General features: G+C 49.5%; 1 protein-coding gene across 4 annotated transcripts in view; it reads right to left on the bottom strand.

Annotated features, from left to right (window-relative positions):
• PDPK1 (3-phosphoinositide dependent protein kinase 1) overlaps positions 1-18,153 on the bottom strand; it is a 71,530-nt gene that overhangs the window by 14,427 nt on the left and 38,950 nt on the right. For all 4 annotated transcript variants that reach the window (XM_010597389.2, XM_064295406.1, XM_064295405.1 and 1 more), the window contains exons 2-6: positions 15,480-15,746; positions 12,324-12,366; positions 11,935-12,072; positions 9,416-9,560; positions 8,679-8,776 (exon numbers count right to left, since the gene is read on the bottom strand). In XM_010597389.2, coding sequence (XP_010595691.1) covers positions 8,679-8,776; positions 9,416-9,560; positions 11,935-12,072; positions 12,324-12,366; positions 15,480-15,746 — 691 coding nt within the window. The remainder of the gene's footprint in view (positions 1-8,678; positions 8,777-9,415; positions 9,561-11,934; positions 12,073-12,323; positions 12,367-15,479; positions 15,747-18,153) is intronic.

Raw genomic sequence — 18,153 nt, 5'->3', positions numbered from 1 at the left:
TCTGTCTCTTGGGCTCATAATCAGCTTGTGTCCTTGGTGTTCTTCATTCTCCTTTGATCCAGGTGGGTTGAGACCAATTGATGCATCTTAGATGGCTGCTTGCTGGTGTTTAAGACCCCAGATGCCACACTTCAAAGTGGGATGCAGAAAGTTTTCTTAATAGATTTTATTATGCCAGTTGACTTAGATGTCCCCTGAAACCATGGTCCCCAGACCCCTGCCTCTGCTATGCTGGCCTTTGAAGCATTCAGGTTATTCAGGAAACTTTCTTTTGGTTTAGTCCAATTGTGCTGACGTCCCCTGTACTGTGTGCTGTCTTTCCCTTCACCTAAAGTAGTTCTTATCCACTATCTAATTAGTGAATACCCCCTCCCACCCTCCCTCCCTCCCCCTTCTCGTAACCACAAAAGAATGTTTTCTTCTCAGTTTAAACTATTTTTCAAGTTCTTATAATAGTGGTCTTATACAATATTTGTCCTTTTGCAACTAATTTCACCCAGCATAATGCCTTCCAGGTTCCTCCATGTTATAAAATGTTTCACAGATTCCTCACTGTTCTTTATCGATGCGTAGTATTCCATTGTGTGAATATACCACAATTTATTTATCTACTCATCCGTTGATAGGACACCTCGGTTGCTTCCATCTTTTTGCTATTGTAAACTGTGCTGCAATAAACATGGGTGTGCATATATCTGATTGTGTAAAGGCTCTTATTTCTCTAGGATATATTCCAAGGAGTGGGATTGCTGGATCGTATGGTAGCTCTATTTCTAACTTTTTAAGGAAGCGCCAAATCGATTTCCAAAGTGGCTGTACCATTTGACATTCCGGAAATAATTTGTCTTTAAGGATAAACCTTCCTAAACCGACTCAAACGCATCCTGGGTAGAGTATTTCACTGATAAATTCACATCCAAAGCTGTCAAGCTCATGGCCCTGACATCCATATCCTATGACACTGGCAGACATGCAGGATGAAAGCACAGAGTGCAGGTGAGGATTTGGGGAGCTGTGCTCACAGCACGGTAGGTGGAGTACACCAGGGTGTAACTTTCGAGAGCCACTTGCCCGTAGGCCTCAAGGTCACAGAGAATGGGCCTGCCCTGTGACCCAGCCCTCCGTGTCTAGTACCTGAGCCTCAGAGAAGAGCCTGCCACACCACATGGGAAAGAACGCAGGCTGCCGGCATGCTGCGAGGGGCTGGTACCTCCATGTGGGCCTCATGTCCTTGGCACTGCTCTCTGTGCTATTTCTCTAAATCCCAGTATTTACAAGTTCTAGAAAAATGTCTTCATGTAGAAAGATGTATACTGTGCATCATTAATAATTCTGGCTATAAAATGGTCCATAAAGCCAGCTACATTATGCACAAAAATAAAAGTCTAGAAGGATGTACACCCCACCCCGTGAAAGCATTTTAGCAGGGAACCATCGTGTTATGAAGATGGTTTTGCTGCTGCTGCTGTTGTCTGAGGCTTCCGGCAGCCAAGTCACTGGCCTGGGCTGCGTGTCTCCACAACACCCGCTCTCCCCTGCTGTCCTCCACTCCATTCCCAGGCAGAGGCCCTTCTCCCAGCGACAGCCCCCCAGTCCCGGCCCCACAGAGCTCCTTTCAGCCCAGTGACATCCCCTCGTCCTCCTGCCCCAGCCCAGAACCTTGGCCCCAAATCGGCCTTTTCTCCTCAGGGCTCTGCAAGGGTGCCCCCTTTCTCTTCCCCAGCAGCTGGGGTGGCCTTTGGCCCTGGGGAGATGCAGCCCGCTCCCTTGGGAATGGACCTTCTCTCCTTCACCTGGAGCTCATGCTCCTGGCAGCTGATGACATGTATGACCCTCTCAGAATTAATAAGGTCTCAAATGCATAACGTAAAACACATAGAAATACAAGTGTCAAAACATCAAACTAACACATCTGTGATGCAGTTAATACGGTTCTTTATTAATGCATTCAATAAAAAGACTGAGCAGCAGGTCTGGTAGCTACAGTTGTTTTGAGGCAGTGATGGGTATAAACAGCATTTTAAGATCTCCGAGCCAGCTGTGATGGCACATGAGGACATGTGTGGGTTCTCCTGGGGTGACGGGCACTTGCTGCATCCCTGACTGGAAGAAATGCTAAAGGCTGGTGAGAGTCAGCACCTTTTCTCCTATCTGGCTTCATGGATCCCTGTCCATCTATGAGACCCAAGCTGAGAACCCCTGACAGGGAGCATCAGGAAGTCCACAGAGATCATCTAGTTACCCCCCTGTAAGATCAGGGATCAGGCAAAGGTCAAACCTCACCAGCTATTAGAAACCAGACCTAACCCCAGCCCAGCGCTGCCTCTCACGGCCACTGCCTCATCAATAGTACACACAGAAGTTTACCTGAAAGAAGGGTCTTAGGTGGGTTTGTCATCTCCAGCCTCAAAGTGGTTGGGAAAACCAAGCAGTGTGCTGGGTCCACCCCACCTGGTCACCACAGACTGAGTCAACCCTGAGGAGCCAGTGAGAAGGATGGACTTGAAGGCGTATACTTGAGTTCAGAAGACGTCTAAACTCTCTTTAAAGCCAAGGGCATCAAAAGCTACCTGCCTTACCCACACCTGAAGCCCAGAAACCACATACCACAAAACATGACTTACTCTTTGGACAAAATGCTAGCAAACCAAATCCAGCAACACATAAAAAGGGTCATACACTGTGAACCAGAGGGATTTATCCCAAAAACGTTAAGGTTGGGTCAACAAATACAATGCAACGTAAGACACCACATCAATGGAATAGAGAACCAAACCCACAGATTGTCTCCACAAACACTGAAACAGCGTTCCTTCAGCCTCTCCTCCCTCGGCCCTCGACAATCACTAATCCACTTTCTATCTAGGATCTGCCCGGTCTGGACATTTCATATAAATGGAATCATACAAGATGTCATTCTTTGTGACCAGCTTCTTCCACTCAGCATAATGCTTTCAAGGTTCATGATGTGGTATGTATCAGACCTTTGCTCCTTCTAATTCCCAAATAATATTCCATTGTATGGACAGACCACATGCTGTTTATCCGCTCATCAGCTGATGGACATTTGGGTTGTTTCTACTCTTTGGCTGTTATGAAAAATGCTGCCATGAGCATTTGTGTGCATGTTTTTGTGTGAACGTGTTTTCAATTCACGTACATATGTTTCTGTGTGGGCATTTTAACATTTCTCCTGGGTATGAGTGGAATTGCTTGGTCATACATTAACTTTACGCTTTATCTTTTAAGCAACTGCCGGACTATTTTCCAAAGCTGCTGCACCATTTTACATTTCCACTAGCAGTGTTAGGACAGTTCCAATTCTTCATATCCTTGTCAACACTTACTATCTATCTTTTTTATTATAGCCTTCCTGTTGTTGTTTTTGGGTGCTGTCAAGTCGATTCCAACTCAGGGCAACCCCTACATACAACAGAATAAAACAATGCCCAGTCCTGTGCCATCCTCACAATTATTATGCTTCAGCCCATCATTGTAGCCACTGTGTCAGTCCATCTCGTTAAGGGTCTTCCTCTTTTGTCCAAGCATGATGTTCTTTTCCAGGGACTGTTGCCTCCTGATAACATGTCCACAAGTATGTGAGACGAAGTCTCGCCATCCTTGCTTCTAAGAACCATTCCGGCTATACTTCTTCCAAGACATTTGTTTGTTCTTCTGGCGGTCCATGGTACATTCAATATTCTTTGCCTTCCTAGTGGTATAAAATAACATCTCATTGTAGTTTTGATATGCATTTCCCTAAAGGCCAACAGTGTTGAGCATTTTTTCATGTGCTTATTGGCCATTTGTGTATCTTTTTTCGAAAAATGTCTATTCAGATCCTTTGCCTACTTTTTAATTGAGTTATCTATCTTTTTATTATTGAGTTGTAAGAGTTCTTATACTTTATGGATACAAGTGCATTACCAGATTCATGAGTTGCAAAACTGCCCCCCACCTGTGTGGTTTATCTTTTCACTTTCTTCATGGTATCATTTGCAACCTAGAAGTTTTTTAATTTTGATGGAGTCTGGTTATCTGTTTTTTCTTTTGTTGCTTGTGCTTTTGGTGTTATATGTAAGAAACCATCACCTAACTCAAGGTCATGAAGATTTACCTCTGCATTTTCTCTGAAGAGTATTATAACTCGCTCTTACATTCGGGTCGCTTATCCATTTTGTATATGGCACGGAATAGTGGTAATAATTTTTTTTAATAAACTGGTCATCATGGGATAATGCTGGTAAACCAATTCACAGTTTTCAAAAGTGGCAAATAAAAGGGAAAGAAGCAAGCATTCATCCTGCTTTTCCTCTACAAACGATACCACTGGATAACCAAAAAGCTGACAAGGGGAAGTTTCTCTTTAAAATTTCCAGCTCATGAATGAAATTTGACTATGACCACTCCACAATCTCTACTGAATTAGTGCATGGAGGCCATCATGGCTACAAATGGCTGCTGGCCTCACAGCTGACTGAGGTTGGGTGCTTCCGCATGGACAGCACTCCCCCGGCCAGACTTGCCTGAATGAGATCAAGCGGCCAGAGCCAGCTCCCAACTTACAAACAACCAGAGCACAGAGGACCACATGAAATGACTCCATGAGGCGCGATCAGCAAGATCTGCAAAACTCAGAAGGACAAGTGACCTGGTTCCTCAACAAACTGGGAGGGAAATGTCAAGATGGTGGAAGCTATAGAGTAAAACAGTATCTACGAGACAAATTAGCCAAGCTTAGTGCGTGAACTTTAATGGATCCTGATTCAAGTAAACAGCATTTAAAAAAAAAAAAAATTATGTAATGTGTGGAAACAATTGGAAGTTTAACACTGAATATTTTGAATATTAAGCAATTGTTCTAATTTTATGCATACAAATTGTATGATATCGTGGCTATGCTTTTGAAATGGAAGCTTTATGTTTTGGAGATACAGACTGGAATATTTACAGGGAAAACAAACCAAGGGTAGAAGTCAGGTCACAAGTACGGTTTTAATTTTTTACAATATGCAGGTACTCTGATTAAGAAAAAACAAAAAACAGAAAAATCTGCATTCCAGCTACAGATAAACAAACACAAGTACTGAGATGCCCAGAGTCAAATACATCACTATGGGAAGAGTCGTGTATAGTGGTGGAAGTCTGGACCACCCCCGTCTGGCAAACTCTGAAACGTCCCACTCAGGGGGCATCTGCTTTGAGATGGTGCCTCTGTCATAGGCAGCAAATGCTCTGAACAGGCTACGTCTGGACAATGGTGCCCACAGATGGGGACTGAGGTGTGACTGGAGGGACAGCCTCCTCCCATCTGCTGAGCCCTTCTCTCCTCTGCACCTGGCTGTTCTCAGAGCACCCTGGCAGCACAAGTCAGAACACGGGCTTCCAGACCCAGACCCTGAGTCTGCACCTCAAGCCTGTGGAGCTCCGAGCAGCTTTGGCCCAGAGAGCACAGGGCAAGGACACAGCACAGACAAGAGCTCCTCCGAGGTGGGCCATGGGACCCACAAGTGAGGTCAGAGGTCAGAAGTCAGAGCACTCTCAGTCAGAAAGCCCTCATCAGCTCCATGCGCCTGGGCAGCTGCTAGCCTCTCTCCCTCCACTGGCCCCCACTGACTGGGCTCTGAAGCAGCCTCTGGGACAGTGACCGTGAGGACGGACGGCCTGCTGCCCCCCAGGAGGAGACACAGCACTACCCCGACCACCGGAGCAACTGCGGCCACCGCCACCACAGGCACTTTCCTGGAAGCTTTGAAGCTGTTTTGCAGAAAGCATCTCTGCAGAAAAGTGAAACAGCCAATGCAGCAAGAACTCCTGGGGTTCTGAGTCCCTGAGCCCTCAGGTTTACTCAAACACAAGACAAGAGCAAGAATTAAAATGAACCTTGCCCACAATTAATGACATGCATTTCTCTTTTCTTCTAAGAAGAATAAAAAACACCAATTTATCTATATACACAAGCAATTGTCCCTGGTTTACAACTGTAATTCCTGAAGCAACTTTCAGCCTAGTTTCAGAAAGAAAAGCAAGTTTATCACACAATTTCATCAATACACACAAACTATTCTATTTTTTAATGGTTGCAGGCCACAGGACAAGCCCTATGCCAAGTATCAGATTCTGAAGACAGTCTACACGCAGATAAAAAGGTCGAGTGCAGATCCCTGCAGGGGGCGGGGGGTGGGGGGAGCGGATCCCTGGCACCCTCGTGCTCACTACCACCATCAGACAGCAGTGGTCAGTCTCCATGGTAGGAAAAGAGTCTGCAGATAAGACACAGAGTAGCAAACAAATCATAATGAGAAAACTTGGGGACACAGCTGTTCCCACGTGACTCGACGTTCCCATGGACCATATGCATACAAGCGGGATCACCTGATAGTAAAGCGATGCCTTGTCGATCACATCAACATTTCTTGGCTTCTCACAAATGCCAGAGGGCTTCCGGGGGGCCGCTCGCCCAGGAGCTGAGGAGGAATGGACTCCTGGGCACGGCCGCCCAGCCATGCACTTACAACGACTACTGCACTCTCGTCGCTGAGCAGGCCCCACTCATCCAGCCCATCTGAGCAAGGGGACTCTTCCCAAGATCCAGCCTCTGCCCCCACAACAGCTGCTGTCCTTTAGGTTTCTGCACGCCAGACAACACAAAAGTCACCCCACACATTAGAGGAGTCCACGTGCACTGGACACGCGCACCCTTCTAGACCTCTAAGGCGGCCTCACGGCAGTTCCTGTGGCTCCAGGTTGGCGGCCGGGTCCACTGGCACCAGGCCGCCACCTTCAGGGACACGGCTGTGAAGCATGGCTCAGAGACTGCCCACATGTAGGTGCAATTTGGACAGGCAGGATAAAGTAAGCCAGAAACACACAAGCATGCGTCTCCTACATAAAAATAAACCACTCAAGCCACGTCCTCACAACTCACTAATCTTTACTACTCGCACAACGACCAAACAAACCCTGATGATGCGTGGCTGTATCAAGGGACTGAGTTTTGAAGACCTTCTTCACTCACTGTGACTACTCTCCATCCCTCCCAGGAATGTTTTCCAGCCAAAACAAGCTGTTGCTGCCGCCCTGCTCACACCCTGCTCCCCTCAGCACACCAGCACCCAGACTCACCAGTCCAAACCAGTCTCCAGCGTATTTGCTCACAGGCCTGGTCGGGTGAGGGCAGTAACCGCAAGCCCAGACGCAGAGGGGCAAGCACCCCACAGAGGCCCTGCGGCCGCCTCTCAGCTGAGGGCTGCCCAACGCCATGCTGTTCCTCCCCAGCACCTGGCTTGTCCTTGAGGCCACTTAGTAACTCACCTAGCAGCTTCCGGTTTCCTCTGAACATCATCGTCAAGAGCTTCATCTTCTACCCAACACTTTAAAACAGTCTCCAGAAGTTAAAGTGCCACTCTTGACCCCTTCTGCTTGTGATTTTCATCTAGCAGACACCTGAAGGACAGTCAGGATCTTGCATGGTTGAGACAACCCAGGTTGCTTTCTGGCAACACCGCCTCGGGTGACGGAGCTGTCACCATAGACCACCGGGGCTGGAAACCATCCCGGGGAAGAGTGACTTGGAGGGAGGGTCTGTCTGCGATGTTAAGTGTGCACATGAGCCACCGGTAAATGCACACTCACTCTGTAACCGTGCAGAACCTCACTGAATGAACAATGCCCATGCCCTTCAACCCATGCCCCATGACATATACCCCATGACTGTGTCCCATGACATAAACCCTGTGACCTATGTCCCACAACCTATACCCCATGACTGCGTCTCATAACCCATGCCCCACCTGCGCCCAACGACCTATACTCCATGACCTATACCCCACGACCCTTGTCCCACAACATACATCCCACAACCTATACCCCATGACCCGTGCCCCACGACCTATACCCCATGACTGGGCCTCACGACTTATACCCCACGACCATGCCCCATGACCTGTGCCCTACGACCTATACCCCACGACTATGTCTCATGATCTGTGCCCCATGACCTACACCCAATGACCTATATCCCATGACCTGCATCCCAGGACATATGACCTATACCCCACAACACGTGCCCCACAACCTATACCCCATGACCGTGCCCCACAACATATACCCCATGACTGTGCTCCACAATCCGTGCCGCACAACCTATGCCCCATGACTGTGTCTCACAACCCATGTCCCATGACGTATACCCCATGACTGTGTCTCACGACCCATGTCTCACGACCTATGTCCCACAACCCGCATCCCACGACATATGCCCCACGAACTATACGCGATGACTATGTCTCACAACCCGTGTCCCATGACCTACACCCCAAGACTGTCTCATGACCCATGGCCCATGACCTATACCCCATGACAGTGCCCCTCAACCTGTGTCTCACGACCTCTGTGGCCACAGGGAGCAGAGGGCACTGGGAGACCCCCAGCGCCAAGGAGGAGGCAGTGGGCGTGGGCTGCACCAAGCCCATGGCCCTGCATTGGTGACCAGGAACGCAGGTAGCACCCAGCAGCTCTGGGAGCAGCCCCAGTGGTGCGCACCAGAACTGGCAACAGCAGAACAGGGACGGTCCCCCACAGGCAGTGCCTCCCTCCACCCCCAGACATCTGGCAGATCTCGCTGAGAAAGCACCTGTCATCAGGATGAACGCAGCCTGGCACGCGGCCGCACGCACCTTGCTTGCTCTCAGGGGAGAGCACTTTGGCGGTTCCAAAGTCTGTGATTTGGATATGCATGTCTTCATTCAACAGAATGTTCTCTGGTTTAAGGTCCCTGAAAAGGTAGATTTCTACATTAGAGATGAAATTTTTAAAGCAGTTGCATTATTACATGCTTTAAATATTGCTGAAAACAAAATGGACTGATTAATACTTATCATCTTTACTAAAAACCAAGAGTCACAGCCAAGTGTGTGAGTCTGGCTGAAAGCCCAGCCCGAACAAACGTCCAGTGCAACCAAGGGGACATTCCCATTATGCGTTTCCTGACTGCACCTGTTGCTTCATGAACTTCTGATGAGGGACATAGGATCTATTGTTTTTCACCATAAAATCAAGAGCTTTGAGAAGGTTCTATTTGACTCTATCAGAAGTAGTGATACATAGAGCTGTAACTGACAGAATAAAATCCCACTCAAGATGGCCCAAGGAGCTGTGAGCTCGGCAGTGCTGCTTAAAAGCCCGTGTGTCTCTCCACAACTGTGTCACCTGAGGCATCACCTGTTAGCTTAGTCACACCTTCATTACATAAACTAGAGCTGACCCCATAGGGCACCACCTGTTTTGGCATCAACGCAGTAAAGTCCTTGGCCCTGATTTAACAAAGGCAGAAGGCGGTCCTTTTAAAGCCTAGCCTAGTGTTAGTCTTCACAGTCTGTCATCACTGTGGGTCCAGTCCCTGCCTGAGGGTTACCTGTGGATGATGCCTTTGCCATGCAGGTACTCTAAAGCAGACACGATTTCGGCGGTATAAAATCGGGTACAGGTCTCATCGAATGAGCCAATTTTGCGAATGTATTTAAGTAGTTCTCCATTTTTGGCATAACTAAGGCCAAAATCTGAACATTGTATCGTTAAGGAAGGGTGTAAAATTCATCTTTTATAGTTACCTCAGAACCCTCATAAGAATTTTTTTAATTAAAGAACACTGCTGATGTTTACTGAGCCCCTGCTGTGCCCCATGTGCTGTGCTAAACATCTCCCAAAGGAATGTTCCTTTCTACGCCGTGACACATCTTGTGAGAGTAAAGCCATGTGATCAGCTTCTTGCCTCCAACACCTTCTCTTCCATCTGTGAGGCAACACTGGGAGTGGGACGGATGTACAGACATCCCTCCCTCGGGCACCAACGTGTTGTGATTTGGGTTATTTCTATTCTCCTTTTCCCAAAAAGGGATTAAGGTTAGACAGTATGTGGGTTCCATATAACTGCTTCCTCCTAGAAGCACCAAACATTTACATCTACTAAGGGACACCTCTGGGCACCTGAGCACCCTGGAGCTGTGAATCCCATCCTCACTGCCCCAGGAAGTGGCCGCCCTGGGTTGAGGCGCAGGAGGCCTTTGTGTTCTGCTCTAGTCTCTGTTTACTAAGATGCCTCCCCGGCTGCAGTGTGGTGAGGACAAGCCCAGGAGAACAGGAGGGACACCCAGAGCAGCAGGAAGCTTGCCCTGGTAGCCCACCTCTGGCCACCTGAGCCCCCCAGCTCAGACACCTTTCAACAGGACCTGAATCAAAAACACTGAATCACTTCCAGGGAACAGAGTCTGGCCAGGCCCCGTTCCACTCACTCCGCAAAGAGGGCCTAGGCCACCAGTCAGGTAGCAGGTTGCCTACACCAGGGCCTCCACAGCTCAGGCCCTCGCAGCCCCCAGCTCTGGCCAGCCAGACCCCAAGCCCAGCTAAGCACTTCTGGGCAGATGGTTCCACCTGGGCTGGTGCAGAGCCTCACGTGAAGCCTGTGTGGGCTCAGCCATGGCCATGGAGGCACAAGTCTGGGCCCTTATCTGACTATTCACCGGGTTCTGGTTCCTGAATGAGACCCATCTAGTTCTCTGCTTAGAACAGAGCACCAAAAAATGCTCCAGATACGCATGCACGCACACACACACGTGCCTCAGCCCGAATTACTCATCCAGAATCCCCCTAGCACACTTCACAGCCCAGGCCCCAGGGCAGTGAGAAGGCAGCCCTGAGGCATAGAACCTGGGAGTGTGGTGAGCCCACTGCCTGCACTTTGAAAAGGAACCCCGAACCAAAGGGTTAAGCAACTTCCTCAAGGTCACAGAACAAAGGAGAGAGAAGACTGGAGCCCAGTCACCTGAGGCCTCAGGATGGACACTGCAACAGGGGACGAGAAGGTGCAGGACCATACTCAAGGGAGGTGCAGGAAGAGCCCGAGCAACGGACACCTAGATCTGCCCAGCTCTCACGTGCTAGACGGGAAGGGTACCCTCCCACAGCTCTGTCATGTGGAAATCAGGCTAGTGGGAGGACAGCGGTCGTTTCGGGCTCTTCTGCACATGTTCCTGTCTTTGGACCCCACCACAGACGCCATAGCATCTCCAGTGGGCAGCAGTCCTGGGTGTGACCCCACAGAGGCTGCGGGGTTACAAACCAAGGGCAGCATGCACCACTGGACAAAGCACCACGATCACTCCCCGGCCACCCTACCTGGACATTAAGAAGTGTGGTCACTTTGGTCTGGACACTGCACTACCCTCAGAAGGTGGCCCTGGGGGAGGACAAGGTGGGCATGGGAGGTATCTCAGAGCCACACGGCCAGCAGGACGACCATCCGTGGGTTCTGGTGAAGCCAGCCCTGCACTGCTCCCCAGTGTCTTACAACCAGAGAGCCCTGGGCTGAAAGAGGGCCCCGGGAGGCACAGGGAACGTGGGGTCCCTGAAGGAGAAGCAGCCCAGACAGCCCAGTAGAAGAGAGGGACTGAGTCACCAGAAGCAGCAAGGGCAGAGGAAGGCCAGGTTCTTGGGGCACACAAAGTGTTCAGCTCCTGAGGGTCCTCCCCTGGCTGTTCAATGGGGGTTGAACACGCCCCTCCACGTGCCTCTCCCACCCCACTTGACTTGAGCACAGGACTTGACACCTACAGACACTCCAAGGGCAGTGGTTACTGAGACAGAATGACTGAACAAATGCCTGCAACCACTGGGTCAGATAACCACCACCCTCCAGAAACTGTGCTTACCAACGTCGCCTTAAAACAGGAGCCTCAGCTGCCCAGGCCTCCCTTGCTGCTTCCTGACACATCAACTAAGAGGTTCCCTGAGCACAGTTAACATCGAATCAACTTTGTATTTCTAATACGCCGCCCTTTTCCTTTTAGGAGAAGGGGCTACTTGGGAAAACAGACCACAGGGTCATGATTCCCAAACGTCAGGGGTCCCAGACTGCTCTGAGCACTCAAAAGATACACAGCTTCTCGTCATCCTGGAATGTGAAGTAAAGCTTCACGAAGAAGGGGTGGTCCAGGCGCGACATCACATCCCGTTCTCTGGTCACATACGGGACCTTGTTCTCCTTGATGATGTGACGTTTCTCAAGAATTTTAACTTAGGGTGAAAGAGAAGCGAGTTACTACCACTGGAAACAGTAAAAAATAAAATAAAATACTGAAGACACAACTCATACATGTAACAGATACGATTGAGGCTCTTCAGGAAACTGGCTGGTCTCTGAGACCAACAGTGTCCTACATGCTGCTATCAGCATGGCACTCCGGAATGCCCACTAACCAGCTGCACAGGCCGTAAGGCCACACCATCCCTGCACCCCGACACAGGGCTTGGGCATTCTTACTTACTCGCATATTCTCTTGAGGTGGCCAGTTCTCGGGCCAGGACGACCTGGTGGTGGAGAGAAGGGAAAAGACATACCATGTAACTGGGCACTGTGCTCATTACCTCACTTTTGGGTCCACCCCACCCTGCTTCCCCCTGCCCCCATTGAAGGTTGGCCGTCGCATGTACAATTTCTGGTCCTATGACACCAAACATGGTTGAGTGCCACGAGAGTGGGTTCTAATCATTAACAGCAAACATGTCATCTCTCAAGTGTTTTCAGAACGTTGCTGATCTGCTGCCAATAGTTCCCATGGGGCAGTGAAAGTATAAATTCAGGAACATCCCAGACTAATGGAACCTTCGGAGATTAGGAAGAAGTAGTACTTAATACTACCACAAGTGAGTACTGGAAATTTCTTCCAAAAAGAAATTCAAGGCTATGTCCTTCTGGTAGATGTTCATTGCAAAATGCCACCCGGAATTTGGGCTTTCTCCATTAAATTTTTGCCATACGTTTTTACTGATGACACTCTCAGACATCATCAGTATTATCTGGGCTATGAAGGGACAAGAAGCTGTCCGCCCTGGGTGTGCCCTCCTGGAGCCCCAGCCAAGAGCGGGCTATCTTCCCACAGCTCTGTCAGAGGCCCACCTAGTACCTCTGGGTAGCGCACCCGAGTCTTGTATTCAAATCCCAGTTCGAGACAGAAGCCTCAACACAGCATGCCCTCAAGTGGAGGAAGCCTTTCTCCACAAGTAGTCCTGGGGCTGCGTGGGAGCGATCTGAGGTGACACAGTTGATGACCCCCCTGTGCCAGCACTGCCCGTGGAGGCACCCCTGCAGCTGGTCACCTGAAGAGGGGTGGCCTGTGGACCCCAAACAGATGCAGCCCTGTCCCTGTGCCTGAGAGACCCCCAGCCAGATGGAAGGACTCATCATTGCAAACTCCGCTGCCCACACTTAGGCATGCTCTCCCATTACGGGATCCCTTTAGGCCTCGTCGGAAGCATCCTGGAACAGTGCTGGTGGAACACCAGACCTTAGGAAGAAGAATGAGGACAGACTGTGTACACTGGAGTGGAAAAATCTCAGAGATCTTTCCAGAGAGCTCTACCCTAGACTGCTGTCTGCAGCTGGAGGAGAGAGGCGGAAGGCGCATTCTTCTCCAGGCTATGTACTTCTGCATATTTAAGTCTCTTCACAGGAGCAAGTACTAGCTTTGTAAATAGCAAAAACGAAGAATTATGTTAGCTGTTAGTGAGCACTGGAGTTTACCGGGGTCCCTTTCTGAACAAGGTTTTTCCCTAATCTTTCTGTTATGTAAATCCAGCAGCTCAAAAGCAGGTTTCCCCGTGAGGGAAGGGTTTCTCTTCCAGAGGAAAGGGCATGACGCATCAGTCCACACCACTGGGGTGATAGCAGGGCAGACTGGACATCATGACCGTCCCCGGGGGCCTTCCAGACAGTCCAGCACTGGCACCAGGATCTGTCAGCAAAGATCCCGCCAGCTTGTAACTGTCACTGCCCCCTCCTCTGAAATCTAACCCTAAGTGGCTTCCATTCCAGGACTGCAGGGGACACGCAGATGCAGAGACCCAGGCCTGTAGGGCTCCCAGGGGCCCAGGAATGAGCCTGCTCACACGGCTTTCCAGGGCACCCCCAGCACAGGGCTCACAGGGCACAGGGGTGATGAGTCATGACCACAGTTTCTCAGCACGAGGAGAAAGTGGTGCCGTGCTGCCTTCCCACACACCGTGGAGACCGAGGGCCACCTCGCTTTCCAGCCAAGGGAAACATCTGGCAAAGCACAAGTGAAGAGACGGAGGCTCCGTCTTCTCTGGCTGTGCTGCTGTCAGTGGCTGTACGTTGCCCCAGGCTCTCTGCAAACCAGAGGCCTTCTTTCGGACAGGATGGGGCAGTGCATTCCAGAGCTACTGGGGGCAGGCTCACGGCTTATGTGTTTCCATCGTCAGGAAAATTTAAGAGGAGCAAAAAATTAACATTAATTTAAACAAGATGTTGGGTACATGGGTGTTCTTCACGTTCTTCTATTCTGGAGTATTTCACAAATGTCAAAAAGAGAAAAACAATTCAACTATGGATTCTCCACAGAGCTAGGGCACTCAGGCACCCCTGCAGCAAGCAGGCCTCTAGAGTCAGGGGCATCCTCAGCACACTCGGCTGCCACCACGGAATCCCAGCAGGCAGTGGCCATGTTCTGTGGAGGCACGGGTGCAGACTATGCTCTGGGGCTGGATGAGTGCGCCTGGTTCCCTGCCTGCACTGCAGCCTGGGGCCCAGCTGTTTCCTCTTCAGTAGAGGGGTGCATTTCTTTGCTTTAAGAAGGAAAAAAAAATCACATAACAGACAAAACTGTCACTCAGGTTGTCAGAGAGCTAACAACTGACTAGACCAGTCCAAACCCGGTGCTGCCTAGACAGCACCTGGCAAATCTCTCTGTTTATGAAATTGAGGACACAGGCCTAAGGGCTCAGGGATGCTGGGGTGCACCCCCACACACATCAAGGGCACACTGTTCTGTCCATACTTTAAAATACACACACACACACACACAGAAAAAAACTTGTTGCTGTTGAGTCAATTCCAGCTCACAGCGACCCTATAGGACAGAGCAGAACTGCCCCATAGAGTTTCCAAAGAGTGTCTGGTGGGTTCAAACTGCCAACCTTTTGGTTAACAGCCAAGCTCTTAATCACTGAGCCACCACAGCTCCACACTTTTAAAAGAGCAGAGAAATAATTAAGGTCATGAAATGGTACCAGAAATCTCTGAAAGAATAAGAACACTGATACTGACTTTCAATCTAAGGAACAGAAAGCCTCCCAAGGCCTCTGTCAAAGGGACCTAAGAACACAGACTGTAACCAGAATGTATCTGGCTAGTATTTGGCTAGAATGAAAAGTTAGTGCATTAAAAAAGAAATCAAGAGATACTTTGTAAAGCTTTCATCTACAAAACCAGCTTAGGGTTCATATGCCCTGCAGCAGGTGGGCAGCTGGGTGGGAGACTCCAGTCACCTTCACGACAGGACCCACGAGGGGCTAGAGACCCCAGGACAGACGCTTTCTCCCAGGGGGACCACTCTGCCGGCCAGGTTTTCTAGCTCGAGGCTCCATGGAGGGTCAGCTGCCTCAAGAGCAGCAGCGGTACTCACTGTGGAAAAAGAGCCTTCGCCAAGAATCTTTCCAAACTTGAAGTCTTCGGGCCGCTTCTTGCGAGGCTGGGCCGGCGGCTGAGCAGCGTGCTGCAGGGCATTGGCGCCAGGCCTGGGCTCAACCATGGTGCCATCCATGCTGGGCCCCTGCCTGCTGCTGCTGCTGGGAACAGCAGGGGCGCTGCCGGCATCAGTCTGGCTCCTCACCATGGATGGGGATGAGCAGGAACATAACACCACGCTGGGCTGGATGGGGACGGCGTCATACTGGGGGCACACAAGAGCAGTCAGATCCTACATGCTGGAACTGTTACAGCCAAGCCTGAGACACAGTAGACCACTTGATGTCTGCTGGGACATTTGGAGAATCCCCGCCGGCCCCACCCTGCAGCCCACCAGACACTGTGCCCCTGGTCCAGAGGCTGTCCCTCTTCTCCCCTCAATCCCCTGTGCTCATGCCCTCCCTCATCACTGCACAAAGCTCCAGCCACTCTGTCCCAACCCTGTCTGCTGTGGCTGCCAGTCCAAGCACCCGGACAGAAGCCCCTCGCCCTGCCCATCCACCCACTTGGTATCAGGCTGGACACACAGGAGGCCCAAATTAGGACTTTACTCGATGGCCAGAAACAGAAGTAGAAACATAATGTTAGGGAAGAGAGCATTCAAGAACCGCCAACTACACATCAAAATCACATTTGATAAAAAGTAAGCTTCTCAGCAAGATGGTACTGGAATAACTGGTTAACAATTTGGGAATAATTTATTCAGAGTCAAACTGCTGACCACACACCAAAGTAACTCCAAACTAATTGAAAGGTTATAGATTGTAAAATTCTAAAAAACATTGCTCAATGCAATCCCTATCTATATCTTAGCAACGTCTTTGCAGAAACTGATACACGCACACACACAAAAAACAAACCCGTTGCCACTGTGTCGATTCCAACTCATAGCAATCCTACAGGACAAAGTAGAACTGCCCCCATAGAGTTTCCAAGGAGTGCCTGGTGGATTAGAGCTGCTGACCTTTTGGATACTAGCCATTATACTTAACAGCTACGCCACCAGAAAATGACAAGCTGATCCTAAAATTCATATGGAAATGCAAAGGATCCAGGATAGGCAAAATTATTTTGAAAAAGAACAAAGTAGGAAGACTCATACTTTTTGAAATAAAAACATACTAAAAGCTACAGTAATCAAAACTGTGGTACTGGCATAAGAACAGACACACAGGTCATCAGGACTTTCAATAAAGAAATGGGCAAAGAGTAGTCACCAAAAAGCTCAAGTAACCAAAAGATGAAATGTGTACAGTACTCAAAGACAAGTTAAAGCAACTAGAGATAGCACTGGATGTTTTTAATTATTGGAAAGAGGTGGGGGATGAACTAGTAGATAAGAATGATAAATGAATATGTTTACAATACACAGGCGCACCCAATGCTGGCAAGACCAGGGCAGCAAGTGCACTCATACAACTTTGGCTGGTACAGGAAACCCCTGTCCCCTGTCGCTGCAGACTGGCAATTGTCAACAAAAACAACTACAAGACAGTTGTCAGTGAGCCACGTAAGACACAAAACAGGGTAGAATCACCCTTACAACTTTAAAAGTGGGCATTAAGAAAGGGCTGAAATATAAAAGTGGAACTCACAACAGGAGAAAGAATTGGCTTGTGCAGCTCTGACACTGAAATGTCCTGATAGCTACTGGCCACCAGACTGCTGTGCGACAACATGAAGTCAACTCCCAGCACCCAGATTTTGGGTTCTAGTTCCGTTCTCCAGGAGACCCTGGGTGGCACAAACAGTTAAGCACTCTTCTAACTGAAAGGTTGGTGGTTCGAACCCATCTGGGGCGCCTTGGAAGGCAAGCCTGGCCACCTGCTTCCAAAAGGTCACAGTCTCAAAAATCCTATGGGGCAGTTCTACTCTGCACCCACGGAGTTGCGGACAATACAGTTCTCCACTAAAAGAATCCAGGAGAGCACCTGGCTCCAGGCCTTAGACCAGGGAAAAATAATATGGCCCTAGAATGTCCTGTTATGTGTGAAAACAAGGCCCATGGAGTGGTGAGAGGCAGGGAGGCTGCCCTTAAACACTGTGGCCCTTCAACACTGAAAGGAGATATTAATGACAGGTAATCAGAGTAAGCTGAAGCTGGGAGAAGCCAGGAGTCTATAATGAAAGGTGATCGATATTGCAACATAAAAGCAAGGTAAACACAATGGAATGCCCAATTTTATCAATCTGAGTAAACAGGGGTGGGTGGGCATTCCAAGGCTTGCTTCTTGTATTGTGTGTATGTTTCTTTACAAAGGATAGACAAGTACTTTTCTCTCTCCTTATAAATGGGCAAGGGTAGGCACAGGGAGCCAAGGGTTCTGGAAAAAGCAGGAACTGTACCCAGTACTGGAAAGACAGGTCCGTCTAGTAGGCACACGGTACCTTATGAGGTGCAGCAGGATGACAGTGCAGCCACCCTGGGAGAAGCACTAACAGGAGTGCACATCTTCATACTTGCAATGTGCTTAACAAAGGAAAAACAAATCCAGATGGAACACCCTGTGACCCAAACATGGTGAGCAAGGAGGCACTAGATGGTAAGAACAGGCAGAGCCTGGGACGGCCTGTGAAGCAGCCGCTAAAGCTCGGTTCTGCCTGGGGGCGCC

This window comes from Loxodonta africana, chromosome 12, assembly GCF_030014295.1.
Source record: "Loxodonta africana isolate mLoxAfr1 chromosome 12, mLoxAfr1.hap2, whole genome shotgun sequence".
Classification (NCBI taxonomy): Eukaryota; Metazoa; Chordata; class Mammalia; order Proboscidea; family Elephantidae; genus Loxodonta; species Loxodonta africana.
This window is presented reverse-complemented; position numbering and strand designations above follow the sequence as displayed.